General features: G+C 40.2%; 1 protein-coding gene and 1 non-coding gene across 23 annotated transcripts in view; one reads left to right on the top strand and one right to left on the bottom strand.

The window, feature by feature from the left end:
• Positions 1-17,702, top strand: part of FOXP1 (forkhead box P1) — a 548,710-nt gene that overhangs the window by 321,483 nt on the left and 209,525 nt on the right. Inside the window, exon 2 of one of the 22 annotated variants that reach the window (XM_035106659.2) lies at positions 13,212-13,290. The exons of the other annotated variants lie outside the window; for them this stretch is intronic. Within the exon in view, the coding sequence (XP_034962550.1) occupies positions 13,258-13,290 (33 nt within the window). The 5' untranslated portion in view covers positions 13,212-13,257. The remainder of the gene's footprint in view (positions 1-13,211; positions 13,291-17,702) is intronic. 22 annotated transcript variants of the gene reach the window in all.
• Positions 1,346-1,419, bottom strand: TRNAV-CAC (transfer RNA valine (anticodon CAC)). Its single transcript has one exon. It is a non-coding gene; the product is annotated as a tRNA-Val (tRNA).

Raw genomic sequence — 17,702 nt, 5'->3', positions numbered from 1 at the left:
TGCGAGTTTTTCGTTGCACGAGGCATTCGTCTTGCGAGGTACCACTGTATTTGTATGTTTTATGTCAGTACACTTGAAAAAGATTCTGAATTTCAGAAATAAGGACATCCTAATAAACTGTGCCATCCAGATTTGAGGCAAGACAGACTGGCTTAATTTAGAGACAGTGCTAGAACCCAAACTATGGCTTGGACCTCTTGTCTGCTTTCATGTTCAACTGGTCTACATTCCCATTTCTGTGATATGCTGCAGCTTTCAAAAGTACATACAGCCATAACAATGGTTTGTGAATTCAGACATCGCATCAAGTTATACTTTAAGCTCTTTAGCTATACTTCAGTGAGATGTCAGAATTAACAAACTATGTTGAGACAGCGCCAGGTACAATTTGGTTATTATTTTGTGCAAAGTAAGGAAATACAAGCTACATAAACGATATCCCAGTTAAATAGGTTCATTTGCAAGGTATAAAGCTGTAAAACACAAATGAACTTAAAAAATTAAGTAAATAAGATACAGTATATGCTATTCATAGCCCTTCACTGATTTTTTTTTTTTTTGGGGGGGGGGTATATGTACAAAGCACCTAAAGGAAATATTTAGTGGGTACTCAGTCTTGTGTCATAAGATTCTATTTAACATGAACAATGACAAACTTTTAAGCACCTATGTAGAAGTTATTCATGGGAAAGCTCTGCATTCCAGTGTTCCTTGCACATGCGGGGGCATGCATATTTGCTATGAACAAAAAATAATGAGAGGTGTGTACTTCTCTATAAAGAGGAGCTTATCTCAGTTCATCCCTACTTTACTTGTGTCTATCATGCTGAAAACTTGGGATAAAGAAAGGGAGAGTCCTTAGTTGTAGAGTAGCTGACCATGTTGCCTTGATCATAGGGAAAACTTGGGGCATTACAAATGTTTTACCCCATTACAAATATCTGTTTTAAGAAATATCTTGCTTTAAGAGCAAATGCTTAAAAATAGATCTAAAAGGGAAAGAATGAACAGAAAAGTAAAATATTGGCAAAATTGGATGTTTCTGAATAATGTGAGAGAGTAAGAGGGAGGAGATTAGATCTGAAATCTATGTGGTTGAGAAGTGAGAGGATCTGTTCAGCTTCAGGCGTTACTTTTGAAAAGCCATGTGTGAACACAACTCTTGCAAGCAAATGCCATCTGGGTAGGATGATCTGCATACCTGCCTCTAGCAAAGATTTACATTTTCTGGAGTCAGTGTCGTTCTTCGCTTGAAAACAGATGCTTCCTACATGACATTTAAACACACATTATTGGTGTGTGTGCCATATTTTGAATGTGTAATGTCAGAATCTGTGTGTAAGGCTGTTTCTGCCCGGTTTTGAACCGGGGACCTTTCCCGTGTGAGGTGAACGTGATAACCACTACACTACAGAAAACCAGTTCGAACGTGATAACCACTACACTACAGAAACAGACTTGAAAGAGAAGTTGCTGAATTACAATTTATCACTAAACTGAAAACTTTGGAGAGATCTGGTCTTAATAGAGATACTGGATTCCTGTCTCATTACATATGCTAATCATCTGCATACTATCCCTTGCTGCAGGACAAATTGCAGTCATTAACAGTCATCAGCAGGTTTTACAACACCCATTGAGTCCCAATTCCTACTACCCTCCTGAGAAAAACCCCACCCCACCCTCCCACTATATATAAGGTTCTGGTAACTTCTGTTTCAGTATATCTGAAGAAGTGTGCATGCAAACAAAAGCTTATACCAAAAACTTAGTTGGTCTCTAACGTGCTACTGGAATGATTTTTATATATATTTATATATATAAAATATATTTATATATATATTTCATCAGAATCTGCCTTTGTTATAAATGTTGAGAATAATCAGCCTACAGTAACTCAGTAGCAACAATAATGTTGGTCACCACTCATCCCAATGAAGCCTTCAGTAGATAATTGAATCATGAGTGAGGCTACCCATGTTGAAGACTGGAGTAGCCTAGGGGAGCTCCTTGTTCTTAGAAAGATGTGAAGCTTAGACACTGGAGAACAGGACAGAAGCTTTGACAAGGAAATGAGATGCCTGGGAGTGTTCTGGGAGCATCAAATTGCTGGAGGGAAGCATCACATCCTATGAAGTATGTATTAAAAGATCAGCATGGCTGGCTGTTTTAGGTCATGCTGGACCACAGAAAATATGACCATGATAATAACAAAGCGTAGAATTCTGGTTGGGATTTTTGTGCATGTATGGAGGCACGCAGCTTTCAGTTGCTTTAAAAATATCTAGCATTGGCCATAATATTTGGACAAGTTTCCTTTCTCAGTTCTTGCAAAGTTTTAGGGGAATATCTGTTATTTAAAATGGTTGTCTTACAGCTAGTCAGGTATTTGGATCATTAAGCATTGTTATGGTTTCAAAACGGAGAGGTGGGGAAATAGGAGTAGGCATTATAATAGGAAGACCTGAAAAGCTGTGTTGCTCAGCAGCAGAAACACAAACTTCTTTTCAATAATAAACTGTTCTGTTTTGATGCCATAGATTTAAATGGTGACAAACTCAACCCAACATTCTTTTGAACACTTAGGAGCCCATGCTTTGTGGACAGGTTAAGCTACGCTGGTTGCTTAATTTATTTTCAAGGATGGCAAGAGGAAAAGGTCATTATGTGCACAGATATTTTACAAGTGTGCTTGCATTTATTGGCAAGCTAGTGGTCAGCTGGCAAAATTGGTAGTGTACGGATAATGTAAATCTTATCATTTCCCTGGAGTATATATTTTTAGGTAGTGTTCACATTGCTTGATAAAATGGTTAGGAGACGAGTGCTTTTATGACAACATAGAATAGATACATATGCAAGCAGTACATAGAGGAACAAGATGAAAGTTTACGCAGAGAAAATACACTTCATGTAGGAAACTGTTTCTTTCATCGTTTTGTGTTTGAACTGCAGCTTGGTGTAGTTATGAAGAGCCACTCTCATTGTTTTGAAAACTTAAGATAAATATCTGCCTTAATATGTGTACTCACAGTTTAGTTCAGAACAATACAAATGAAGTTGTGTGCAGGATGTTTCATTTACCCACCCCTAAAGTAATAATGAATAATCTGGCCTAATCTTACTTTTCCATAACTTTAAGGCTGGAAGTAAGTGTGTGTGTAGACATTGCACATGTCATAAGTCCTATTGAATGTAATGTTAAATATTTAACACTGTCCCATTCATAGATTTCAGGGGCATTCTGTGGATAATTTGCATGTTCAGACCAAGAGACCTCCCCCCTAAATAAATTCACACTTGACTCAAATTTTGGTTTGGTTTTTGGCAGAATTTAGGCCACAACTTTATTGATTACAGAAAGTGAGTGGTTGCATAGTTTCTGGTTCCACCAGCTCCCTGCACCCTTTCAGGCTGACCCAGGGCACCAGCACAGGTCAGCCAAGGGTGAACACCTGGATAGGCGGAAAGCTGGGAACAGACTATGTCCGCTACCCAGATGTCCCCCTGGACTCAGGCACGGGCACAACCCCCTCTTGGGTTGATGAAACCATTTGAGTCCGTGGATTCCTTTAACAGAATACCTTTCACATAGGGATGGTGAGAGCATTCTCCCATCCCTATCACCTGAGCCAGTGCTTATCCGCAATCTTACAAGTTGTGACGATTTGCTATGCGGCAGGCGAAACCCAAATGGCAACAGCCAATCAGCCAAGTGGGGAAAACTCCTGCCGTGCCCTTGTCCCAACAACAGACGACACATGACACACGACGGCATAGCAAGGTCAAGTGCAACAAAGCCCTAAAAGTAGAGAGAGGTGGGTGGATGTTCAGAATGCACGCACTGAAAGAGGAAGCTCTGGGTCACGTGCATGGGCATATATAGGCCCCTCGATCCATTTGGACTGCACCCCATTGGCCAGATTGAACCCAACATCGAGGGACCTACCAATTGGGTGTTGTGGCTGACCAATCTTATCCACCCACAACACAGGAGGTAGGTCTCTAGGTCTCACCGCAACATGTGCCCTCTTTGAGGGAGGACACGATTTGTCCAAAAAAAAGAGTACTATCTGGATTCAATGTACATGAATGTTGCACATTCAAGTCTTGAAGTTGCAGTATATATTTGAACAAAGAAGTTAATTCACAAGATACATGATACTCAGCCCATGCCAAACTGTGTAGGGAGGAGATAGTTTTTGACGTACAGGCACACCTCATGTTGCTTCTGCTTCAGGTTATGTTTTTTGAGGTTGCGTCCCGCAGCAACCCGGAAATACCAGAACGGTTACCTCCGGGTTTCACCGCTCGCACATGCGCAGAAGCGGCACTTCTGGATGTGAACGCTTCGAGTTGTGGACATGTCTTTGGGACGGATTACGTTTGCAACTCAAGGTTCCACTGTAGTAAATGAGGCCAAAGGCACAGCAAAGTCATGGTTAAGACTAGTGATGATTTGTTGGAGGTGAGGGCAGTCAGAGACTTAGGACTGGATCCAAATATGTGCCCACTGAAGGAGGTGGGTGGAAGGTGACTTTCACACCATCTCCTACCCTAGGCATTACCTCTTGAAAAAACTCTCCTGTCAGAGTTTCTGGTCAGAAAAGGTGCCTCTCTCTGATTTCCCACAATCTTTCCCTTCCCCCACAGCCCACCCCATTCCTTACGTTTGTCTGAACTTTAGGGGAGAGGAGGGGGTGGAAATTTCACCTTCCACTCACCCTTTTAAGGGCAGATTAAGTAACTTGCTAGAGGCACAATAATAGATTGGAGGAACATTTTTCACTTACTAACTTTTCCTTGTGACTGAAGTGAAGGAATCTTCTCTCCCCATACATTCTTTAGGGCTGGCTCTAGAGTCTATTTTTATTGTTGAGTTTTTATGGGTGGGATTGTTTTTCCAGTAGTGAATAATTTGAGAGGGAACCATTACCCACTTTGACAACAGAAAGGATTTTTTCCCTTCCATCATTGTTTCTAGTTATGCGCTTGCAAAGCAAACTCTTCCATGCCTTTAAGCAACACAGGTCCATGGAAGTGGATGGGGAATTCTACTAGCAAAGCAGTCTTACTGCACTTGCCTTTACCCCTCAAGTTTTCTGATCACTCGATGTTGAATGGAAGGTAACATGCTATCTTTTTAGTCATTCAAATCTAATAACTTTTAATCTGAAGGTTAAGTAGTGGTATATAAACTAAGACATGATAATATCAATTTTATGTTCACTGAAGGGCACAATATACCTCTTTCAGTAGATAGAAAATTGTGTGTAAAATGTCTTTTGCTTCTCAGGAGAGATTCTGTCTCAGAGAACTTGGAAATATAAAAGCAGCACAATGACAGAAATTAAAAATTGCATTAAGGTAGATACTGTTTTTTGTCTCTTTTTTGTTTTTAAGACCTCTGATTTTATTTCAGTAAAAAACACAGTCCATTAGGTAGATTTAAAAAAACCTGCCCTTTTATCTTATTTGTACTATATTGACACTATCAAGGCTTGAGGCTACAATTAGAATTTTCATTTTGTATTTTTATCTGTGCAGGTATAAGGTGTGTTCAGATGTTTGGAGCCATGTACTTAACTATTTTCAAAGGATGCATTTCCCCTTTAAAAAGAAAGAAAAACAACTGTGAAAACTTTTAAAGAGTTAATTGAAACCATTAAAGGAAAATATGATGGTAATAGAGAAGTGAAAGAAAGCTTGTCAGTATTTATTATATTTTAAGTTCCTGATAATAGGTGAAAATGCAGGGGTTTGTAGGTTTTTTCCTACGCTACATTTTCATAGGCATATTCTCCCCTCCCCCACACTTCCTTTTTTTTTAAAAAAATATACATTTTCCAATCACCTTTCTCATGAAAATAAGATTGATTTAAAGATACTGCCCAGCATATGTTACACCTATAAAAGAGCACCCACGAATGTAAGCTATGTTAACTGAAGGAGTACTTTGAAAGTTACATCAAATGTATTATTACAGAATGGTTTGCTCAGTTTGATCTTAAATAATTACAAGAGATCATTTTCCACGTCATATGGAAATTACAGGTCAGAGGTCGGGAACCTGTGGCCATCTACTTGTTGCTGGACTAAAACTCTCCATGTCCTTGAGCATTGGCCATAGTTGCTTGGGCTGATGGATGGTCCCAGTTTCCCCATATCTGCTATAGTATAACAGGTAGTACCGTAGTGTACTTTGTGGGTGGGTTGGTGGGGAGCTATGTTGCTCCCTTGACCTCTGGTTAATCATGTTGCAGATGACTGGGAGGAGCAAGGCAGCATTAAGGTTGGTAGCGTACAAAGGTTAGGTGAACACCACCACACTTCCCGCTATTGAGAGTTTCATCTATGCCCAGGTAAATTCTCAGGTGCATTGTATGTGGGGCTGCCTTGAAGACTGGATACTTCAGTTAATATACAATTCAGCTGCTAGGCTACTAACAGGGACCAGCTATATGGAATGTATCCAGGCAGTACATAAACTGGGCTGTTTTCATAGACAATTCAAAACGTTGGTCATTAGCTATAAATCCCTAAATGACTCCAGGTCCTGCCTGCTTGAATGGCCCTTTTTTCTGCCTAGCTCTCCCAAAACTCATTGTTCATCATGAGTGGTGCTTCTCTGAGTCTCTGCTCCATCTAAAGTTAGGTAGGTTGTGACTGGAGAGAGAGAGGGCTTTATCAATCATCGAAACTTGCACTTAGGATGCTATCCTAAGAGAAACTTGTGCAGCACCAATGTTGATCTCATTTCAGTGCCAAGTAAATACTTTTCTTTAATGTACCCAGACTATGTTTTATAATTACTTTTAAGCGTTCTATAGCTGTGTTGGGTTTTAATGTCTACTGCTGTATTTTTAATACCGTACTTTTATCACGTTTGGTTGTTTCAAATCATTTGTATTTCTGAGGATCATGCACTGAAGAATCAGTGCAGTGCTTAAGAGAAGCTAACTTATTTTTATTGTATATTCAAAACATTTGGTGTAGACTGTACAATAAGATAAGATAGTCAACATTAGTTACCGGTATTATCCTATACTACAGATGAGTTGTGGGTGGATCTGAGACTGATGGATCCTTACATACAACTTAGGAACCCTAGGGCAGAAGCAGTCATTGGGGAGGCAGAGCTGTAGAGGAAGAATTAAGCACCCCTTGCTTTCTCTGCCACTCCATTCCACCCCATTTCCTCCCTCCTGAAGCTGCTTTTGCCCAAATAGCTACAGTATGTGGAACAGCTTCAAAGCTTAAGCTCCATGTTGAACTAAATTAAATGAATTTTGTCCGTGAACATAACATTGCAGTAGTCTATTCAGCCATCCAGTGGACAGCTGGGTCTGCCTGACTATTTGCCACTTGGAACAGCTTCACTTGGTAAGGCAGCGAATATGTACTAGAAACCATAAAATTCTGTTTCTGTATAAGAAAATAGTATTCCCTCTGTAAATTGTAAATTGTGAAGCCCTCATGAATAGCTCATTTCACACTGCTTTTAAATATAAACTTGATTCACACTTGCTCATTTTCATGCTTCATGGCCCAGGTAAACCAAATATTTCTTGTCAATTAAAACGTACAAAAATAGAATTTTTTTTCAGGCTTCACATTGTAAATGTAATTTGAGCATTACCATCTGTGGCACTACTTTGTGCATTTCGAAGCCATTAGGATTCTCTGTTTTAAGAAATACTAAAAATATTCATAACCTGCTTGAATAACGAAATATATATATTTATGTATTATGGGTGGCTTCAGGTGATCTTTTCTTTTCTTTTCTTTTTTCTTTTCTTTCCAAGTCACATCTTTTTCAGCCATGAGGGCTTGCTCACATACCGTGTTTCTCTGAAAATAAGACACCGTCTTATATTTATTTTTCCTCAAAAAAAAAACACTATGGCTTATTTTCAGGGGATGTCTTGTTTTTTCCCTCCTTCTCCTTCTGTGGCCAACATTGCTGCTGCGCCTATCACTATGTCTTATTTTCGGGGTATGGCTTATATTCCTTGAATGCTTAAAAATCCTGCTACGGCTTATTTTATGACTACGTCTTATTTTCGGAGAAACGGGGTACATGCTTGTTCATCACTCAGTGACTGCAGTATCAGCTGACGTGTTCATGTGTAAAACAGAAGATCAGGTAGCACAGGCAAAACTTTCACATACCTTCACCTACAGTGCTTCCCATTGGAGGCAATTCAGATGCTCAGCTGGGAGTCTGAATAATATGTAAACCACTTGTAAGGGTTTGAAATACAGGGACAGGTGGTTAGATCCAGTTCTGTCCCTCTTTTGAATCAAGTGGCTGCTCCCTTCAGCAGACCAGGGAAGAAAGTCAGTGTTCATATAGTCTCACAAACCCCTGCAGACCCAACACCACCTCCCCAGCTGTTCCAAATCGCCCCCTAACCCTTTGCAGGTGATGTGGTTGGGGTTTTTTTTTTGGGGGGGGGTGCAGTTGGATACAGCCCTTAGAGCACAGTTCTACCGTATATGTACTTACTCAGAGGTGACTTCCACTGCTGTCAGTGGGGCTAAGTAAGTATGTACAAGGTTGCACTCTAGGTCTGTCTGAAGGAGCCCATAGTGTGTTGTACTTTGCTACCACCACAACTTTCAACAAGCTGGGTTTCCTAAATTGCCCAAAATTTGGTGGCTATGGAGTTCTTTGTTTATTTTGAGTATTTTTAAGAACCTTTGCCTAAGGGTCATTGACTTACTGGATGGTATAGGATTGTTCTCATACCCTTTTATGATGGTGGAGTGCAATGCTGTTCCAACAGGGGGAAATATGTAGCATTGTAGTAATGTCTGTGTAGTGATGGGTTTCCACCAGCAACCTTTTTCAGTTACTCACAAATTGGGACCCTTCAGTAACTGTCCATATGGCTGTACCCCCTTGATGCCCTGCAGGGGAGGTGGTTTGCCATTGACTAGACCCCTGGGAGATTTCAAAGGCCCCATCATGTATCTTCTGTCTGTTCTGATTGGAATGGCATTTCTTGATTCTCTTTCTGGGACTGGTTGTCTGCTTGCCCAATTGGTGGTTATTTGCAGGATACGTGTTTTTGTTGTGCTGTGGTTTTTAAACCAATGTTTGGAGAAATTATGGATGTTTTTTGTTGTATAAGTCCACACTAAGAAAGGATCTGTGGTCCCTTCTAGTTGGTCTGTTGTCATTTTGTGGGATGGCCATGCATGTACTGGGGTGAATGAGCTCATAGAATGTATGGGCATTATTACTGCTTTTCTTGCATAGCCAGGGTGGAAGCATCATCAACAAGCAACTTGTGGGTGGTGGGTCGCAGTGGTTTACAAAGGAGGCTGTCGCTACAAGAACCTGTTGGTGTTGCTACTGTTGTTTCTGTAGCCGTTGTTGTGCTCTAGACTTTTCTGCTTGTAAAGCATTGGATGACAGCTATGATATGCCAGTGTTGTAGAGCCTGCCAGCATTGTAGACCCATAGGATTGTCCTGCCTATAAAAAAGGTAAAGGGACCCCTGACCGTTAGATCCAGTTGCGAATGACTCTGGGGTTGCAGCGCTCATCTCGCTTTACTGGCCGAGGGAGCTTCGGGGTCATGTGGCCAGCATGACTAAGCTGCTTCTGGCGAACCAGAGCAGTGCATGGAAACGCTGTTTACTTTCCCGCTGTAGCGGTACCTATTTATCTACTTGCACTTTGACGTCCTTTAGAACTGCTAGGTTGGCAGGAACAGGGACCGAGCAACGGGAGCTCACCCCGTCACAGGGATTCGAACTGCCGACCTTCTGATCGGCAAGCCCTAGGCTCTGTGGTTTAACCCTCAGCGTCACCCATGTCCGCAATATGTGCATAGAGAGGTACATACTGTATATTATTATAAAGGTTTAGGGGGCTCCAGTATCCCTTTGAGAGAGCCAGTGTGGTGTAGTGGTTAAGAGCGGTAGACTCGTAATCTGGGAAACCGGGTTCGTGTCTCTGCTCCTCCACATGCAGCTGCTGGGTGACCTTGGGCTAGTCACACTTCTTTGAAGTCTCTCAGCCCCACCCACCTCACAGGGTGTCTGTTGTGGGGGAGGAGGGGAAAGGAGATTGTTAGCCGCTTTGAGACTCCTTCGGGTAGTGATAAAGCGGGATATCAAATCCAAACTCTTCTTCTTCTTTGAACCAAAGGGATTTCCCGTATTTCAGAATGTTATTAGAAGAGATTCTACGCATGCACCATTCTCAGTTTTCAGAAACTATCTGTCTAAATCAGTGGTGGCTAAACTTGGCCCTTTTGGACTACTACTCCCATCATACCTAGCTAACAGGACCAGTGGTCAGGGATGATGGGAATTGTAGTCCCAAAACAGCTGGAGGGCCCAGTTTCACCACACTGGTCTATATAAATGCAAATCACTGATCCTGAATCTCAGTGACATACAGGGCTAGGATAGGATTTAATCCAGCATTAATTGGGCACAGCATTAACTGGGCACTGAGTAGTAGGCAGACAACCCATCACCCTTACCAGAGCGCTACTGTTGCTGATGGGTGGCTAGCAGTGGGGTAGGATGCTGCTTTCATTGCCATACAGTGCTCTGTAACAACTACTAGCCTGCACAGTCATCATCACTCTGCTGATGAGTTCAGAAAAAAACACAGAGGTTTAACAGAAAAAAGTTTGTTCTGCAGTAAAACACCCTTTCACAAAAATGAAAATAAAAACAATATCTAGGTTTTGTAAAATTGTGAATGTCTCTTGATACTTCTACACATTTTGGACAACCAGTCCTACCCCAGCCTCAAACGTACCAGAGCAATAGCAGCAGCAAGCAGTTTGAATGAAAGGGTATAGACTGGGAAGGAGAGGGTCCACTCCCCAAGACTTAGTCTTGCAGCTTTTTAATGATGCTACCTCAATGCAAGCAAGAATATTGCAGACTCTGTCTGCCCTTTATTAAGACGGGTGAAAGCAGCAGCAAGTCGATGGGCAAGTGTGCTTTTGTCTGTGAAGAGTAGATTTCACCCATCGCCTTGCGCTGCAAACATCTCAGATACATCTCAGTGACAACTAGATCCTGCTCACTGAATCAAACCCATCATTCTTGGTGTACAAAACAATAAATATACAGTACCATTATGTTTATTATAAATGTGATAAAAAAGAAAAAGAAGCTTGGCTGGGCACGCCACTACCTTTTGTACTGCAGAAGTAAACAAGGTAAGTGGGATGGAAATATTAAATGAAGAAAAATGGCAGGTAGATGTTGAAGAACATTCAACGAGAAAATCCAGGCACATGAGAGCTATTCTGGTGAGATGCTTAGAGTGTCAGAGATGGACTGAGGAAGCTACGTTCGAAGTGTTACTTAGCCATGACCTTCAGCAGGTCATTATCCCTAACCCCAACCTGTATCACAGGGCTGTTGTGAGAGTAAATTGGAATAAACCCCACATGTCCTCCCCTTTTGTCCTTGTAAGACAGGTGTGTAAATCTTGGGACAGAGTAGCTGCTTTGAAATTTTGCAAAGTGTATCAAATAAATTGAATAACTCTTGTTTTCTGGGATTGTTATTTTTTTTTAGTGTAGTAAATGAATAGGCATTCCAAACTCCGACTCAGTGTTACTGAAATGAAGTTGAATGACAGACATTAGTGAGTGGCAAGAACAAGTCCAAACAGATGTCAGTTTAACTCTCACATGTGCCATTTAGCTTTCATTTGTGCTGATGTACTTAATTCAACCTTTACACCCTGATCCTATGTTCATTAGGTAAGGGCGAGTCAAAATATTTAAGCTGAATGCTTCCATCACCCCATAATGAGTAATCAGAGGTCGCTGTCTCTTGCCACCTCCCTGAGGTGCATGAGACAATAAGGGGGAGTAATTTGTGGTGGCATAGCACTGTTAGCAGTTTCACACATTCAGACTATTAGCTACAGTTTCCACATGACTAATACCATGTTTAAATTCACTTGTAAGCCCTACTGATATAATGGTAGAGTTGAAAGGGACATTGAGGGTCATCTATTCCAATCCCCTGTAATGCAGGAATCTCAACTAGATCATATATGGCAGATGACCATCCAACCTCTGCTTAAAAACCTCCAAGGAAGGAGAGTCCACAACCCTCTGAGGGAGACCATTCCATTGTTGAACAGCTCTTTCCACCAGGAAGTTCTTCCTGATGTTTAGTTGGAATTTTCTTTCTTGCAACTAGACGGCAGAGGAGAACTTTTTTTTAGTGGACTGGAAAAAACATATGAGGATACTAAAGTTGATGCCACAATTTGGTTCCATATGGTACATTTTGTTATTAGTAACTAGCTGGTGGCTTGTTAACTTTGAAAGATGTAAAAAGAAAGGGCTGGAGGCTCGTGCCTGGTGACTTCAGCCATTATGGATCAAGCCAACCCCTCTCTTGTGGATTACGTTCCTTCACACATTTAACATGTGACAAAACGTTGAGGAACTGGCCTTAATATATAGAGAAAAGCATTGATCTGGCTAGTTTCAGTAATCTGAAACAGTGCTGTGCATTAAATCTGCCATGCATAATTCCATATGCCTCAATATAAATAAGATAAACAAGATTTTAAATATAAATAGTTGATCAATCTTAAAAAAATAATATTAAAAAAAGATTTATCCCCAACAAATAAACTTTGGCGTGACTCATAGAGTTATGTTGTTTAAAGTCCGAGAATGCAAATTGAAGAGTCCTTTAATTAACTTGAAAGTGGTAGTTTGGGCTCTGATATTTGTGAGCAGTGGTACTGCAAGCCCTGGAATCCCTCAACCTACTCCTCCTTTCCTTGTCTGCTGTCTCTCATGCACCATATTTTAGTCCCAGTTAATCGTTACATTTCCCAAACTCAACTCTCCCTTGGCCCATCTTATGCCTCTCAGCCAGCCCTACCCACTTCAGTCTCAGATGGGCCCAAGGGACCTTTGCAAACAAGGCCTAAATATTTATATTTAAAGCTAAATTGAAGGCCTGTTTAAAAGGCAGGATTTGTTTGTTGCAATAAAACTTGTGTGTCTGCTGTGTACATATTTTTCCTAGGGTGTTCCTTTCAGTCTGCAGGAGCTGAAGTTGGATTCTAATATAATGTTGGTAGTGCAGTATGAAGGACAGAGGAGGTAACAGAGAAGGCAACTTGCTAATGCAAAAGCAGTGTACTGAAAGTCACTTTTATTTCTTATTTATAATCTACATGCACACTCTGGATAATAGATGACAACGCTCATTCAGTACTTTAACTTCAAAGCAGAGAGAAGGCATGGATGACAGAGCTGGGAGCTGGAACACAAAGGTACTAACAACAAGAGGGAAAATGCCTGTTTACTGGATTGCATTTGTTAGCACGCTGTCTTCAGATATTGTTCCCCCAGGAATAGCGAGAATATGTGCTGCAAGAACAATGATTTAACATCTGAAAATGGTACTTAAAGAGTTTTCTGTCTGGTAGTAATGTGATGAAGGCTTCTGAATGGAACCTGGGGACTTCATTTCTTCTGTTTATCTATATGTCTCTCTGGTTTTAGTCAGCGGTAATTGCATATTTAACCCCTTAAATGGATATAACCCTCTCAGCACCGACCGTTCCCTCCCCCCCTTTTTGGTATCGCATCAGCTTACATTACGGAACAGCTGTGCTGTTTGAATTCCCTGCCAAAACAGAAAACCTTTTGAGAAGTCAAAAGAATTTGGAAAAGTTCTTTCCAGGTCTCTTATCTATTCATTTGGACTGGTGGGGTGGGGCACATTTGACTGTGGCCAATAGGAGTTATGAAAATTGTTTCAGTGATATTCAATAGAGCTGGGCATCTTATAGAAAGGACAGAGTTCCAATAAAGAAATAAGTTGTAAATGTGTGCTCTAAAATCAACAGTATAAATTTGCTGCTTATCTCAGCAGTATGGCTTTTTTTGGAGCTTTCTCAATTAGAACTTGTTCTGGGGCGCTTGCTTAATAGCTTATGTGAAACAAATATTAGCATAATTTGTTTAATTATATCAAAACCCTGAATTCCTCCACGATGGGGAGGGGGGGGGAAAGTGTTCTTATGCAAAGAGTATATTTGCAATGAAAATTCCATTCAGTTGGAATTAAAGGCGCTCTGAGAAAGCCATGAGATGGTAGCCAAGCTACTATAACAGTTTATTCTCATGGTATTTAAATTGACACCAGTGGGTATTTTTTTAATTAGTGCCTCTTTTAAATGTGCACTTGTCTATATCAGTCATTTTGGCAAATGTGACTCGTTCAAACAGTAGTAGTTGCTGTAGAAGAGGCCAGCACAGCCTGCAGGAATCAAAAGTTTCTGCAAGCTGTTGTCGACATGACCACATCTCATTAACTTAAAAAATGGAGATTATTTGCCTGAAAGCTTGATTTGACTAACAGTAATCAAATATTAGGCTCAACAGAGAAAGGGGAGGTGGGGGGATGGGGAGAAGAGAAGCGAAGAGAAGCTTCGCTGTTGTGATCTGTATCATTAAGCGTTTGTGGTTTGTTTTAAATAGCTGTATAAGATTTCTGTTTTGACAAACATAACAGTGGAAGGGGTAGAAAAGAGTAACAAATAGACATATGGCTTTGAAAATAATCTCAGGTTGGTTTTATTTTACATTCTGACATGTTAACTATGAAGTTTGCCAGAAAGGAATATGATTTCGCTGTGGTTTCTTCCATTAAGTAGACAGAATTAATTAGCCTACGTAGTTTCCCTATGAATGATTAAAGTTTAAGTACTGGAAATCAGTTGTCTCTCACTTATCTTTCTCCTTTTTTCATCTGCTAAATAGGCATGAACCTCAAATTTATACCCTAGGTTCATTTTATTGTTTTAACTAAATATGATGAAGTAGGTTGTAAAATTGTGCATAAAATCAGCCAAAATAGAAAGCTGCCTTTCTTATCTCTCACATTTGTTAAATAGCTTGTTAGTTCAATTAAGTATCTAGGAGCTAAATCTCTTTTGGGCAATAATTAAGGTATTTCAACTGCATTTAATTCCATAAGAATAGTATATTACGGCTTTGGGGATTTCACATTAAACAGGAAGCGATGGTATATCTTAGTGTAAACTGTGACGTGCATCATTTAAGGGGGACAGTTAAACAAAAGAAGATAAAGTCTTGTGTGTGTGTGTGTTGTGTTTTGTCTCTGAACTGAGAACATGTGCTGCATTTTAGTAAAGGAACATGAGCCTTGAATGTAAGTAACTGGTTTTTGCATTAGGTACTCCCTGGAGGTAGCAGAAAAATATCATGTCCCTGCATGAAATGCGAATGTGAAATCTACCAGAAAGAAATATTTATGACCATTTTATGCTTGATTAGACTTGGATGACATCTGTTAGAAGACAGGGACTGGACAAAGAGAGAGACGCTTGAGGGCAAATGTTAACAGAGTTGTTTAGATGATGCTGGGGCAGAAGCGTCCGTTTACTGCCAGGCAAAACATAGGAATTGTGTTAGCAAAGAGCGCAGCTGACAAGAATTCACTCTGATGGAGATACTCTATGCTGCTCAACTAAAATAGCAAAATGCAGCTGTTGATACTCGCCATGCTGCCACAATTTATTGCCAGGTATCTCACTAAGCACAGATACCATAACTTTACAGAGGCAGATATGTTAACACAGTTACACCAACGGCAGTCCGCCATATTATGATTATTTTTATTTATTTTTTAAAAAGATAACACAGGCCCATTTTATCGAGTGGTGGTTTTTAACCGGGCACACCACAGATGGCCAAAGGAGCAATTTGAAGTGTTTCTCCTTTTTTGAAATTCTATTTGAAACACACAGCACTGAAATTTCTAGTCTAATTGTTCCCATTCCATTACTTTTTGCAAAAAACAAAACAAAAAAACCTCACACTTTTGCTCCCTAACCTGCAACCTTACTGTTTTTTTGTGAATGGGACCAGTCCCTTGGGCTGGATTTCACTTTTCGTTTGAAAACGAGGGGCCAGGTTCTGACCTAATGTATGTAAAACCTGGGTTTTGTCACCAAAGTGGCTACTGGCGTTATGCCAGAGAAAGCAGATTGAAACTGGACCCAGTTGTTGAATCTTTTTAACTGGTCTGTGTGCAGGACGCTGAAATTACTGAATACATATGCAGCTGTTAACCGTTGTGTGTTTAAGAACAAAGCGTGTAAACCCTGCTTGCTTAAAGTTCTGTCTTGTGGAGGAGAGGTATGGACTCTCTCTCTCATATTCTGGTTTCCTTCCCAGCTTCTTTTCCTGTAAAAAAAACCCCTGCTCTGTCTGGAATGCTTATGGGAAATGTGATTTTGTTTTTGTTTGCAGCAGCTCCGTTGTTTTGATTTTGTCTGTGCTGTATGGAAAACAGTACGTCACTTGGAGTGGGTGTTTTGTCTATTGGCCATTTGGCTATTGCACATACATTTCTCATACTTATCACATGATGACAAGGGAACTCAAATGGCATCGTTTTTCCAGTTGGATTTGGCTTTTGAGTTTAATAATAGTGAAAGGGAAACAAACGTTAATAGATGTAGCTGTTTTTATATTGCTCCCTTGCTGATAGACTACTCTGGGGCTTCCCCCTCCCCAGCCACAGCTAAGGGGCTATTTAGACAAAGGTCAGATGAAAACATATATCACTCTCCCTAATAAACTGATATGGATGATGTCACACGTTTTGCATATAGTAGTGAAAAATGGTAACTTAAGTAGGAAAACCCATAAAAAGGCAATAAACAATTTTAATATCATTAGTATGATTAGTTTATGGGACTTTTACCTGGGCTTTTAGGCTGTAGGTAGCATAAGCTGCCTTAATAAATGTCCTTTAATTAAAAATGATTTAAAATAAATTTCTGTGTTGAAAACATAATACAGTATCCCCCAAGCTTTACTTAAAACTGATGACTGCAAAGATTTAAATGTAGGCTGTATTAATTCAGGCTAAGGTTTTTATCTTATTTTTTTAAACCATGGTTGGGGGGGGGTTGCCTGTTTGAATCTATAGAATTCCACCAAGACTAGATAATTTTATATGTAGTACAGAACAGGAAAGTATTATTAATTTTTCAATTTCTTTCTGTAGATATCTAATAATTGTACCCCTGGACTGCCAACGGCTCCCATTAAAGATTTAAAAAGCAAAAGAAAGGTGGATTCAAAAAGATGGTATTTTGGATTAAATAATGTAAAATAACTGCAGGGCAGTAGAAAGCTATTGGCAAAATAAAATCCTGGTGTACATTTTTTTGCTTGAAATGCACTTAAATACTGACACAGTTGCATGCATCTTGTCACAACCAGGTGGCAGCTTGTTGTGGGGGTGGGGAGTGGGTCCTGTGTGACTATTTTCTCAGTTATAAGGTAAAATGTATTTTTGCCCTCCAGACAATTTTTTATAATAAGGGTGTGGTATGCCATAAATGTGCAACAGTTTGCAAATGTAGTACATGCACTCATCACAGAAATATATTATTAATTGGTGGAAGATAAATGCCAGGATTTCCCTTTTTAATATATGTTATTTCCTGAGAGGTCTTATTTTTTGGGTTTGTGAAAAAAAGAAGACACATACAGATACAGCAGACTTTTAGTTTTTAAAATAAACCTTTTTTAGAAAAAATGATGCTTTTCAGCACGCTCACACAACAAATGCATCCAAGGCAGTTGGAACGGCCCAGCTGCACCCCTCCTTTCTTTCTCTGCACTGTCTTTATCACTTTGC

This window comes from Zootoca vivipara, chromosome 2, assembly GCF_963506605.1.
Source record: "Zootoca vivipara chromosome 2, rZooViv1.1, whole genome shotgun sequence".
In the NCBI taxonomy this organism is placed as follows: domain Eukaryota; kingdom Metazoa; phylum Chordata; class Lepidosauria; order Squamata; family Lacertidae; genus Zootoca; species Zootoca vivipara.
Note: the sequence above shows the minus strand (reverse complement) of the source record. Positions and strands in the feature narration are given on the sequence as shown.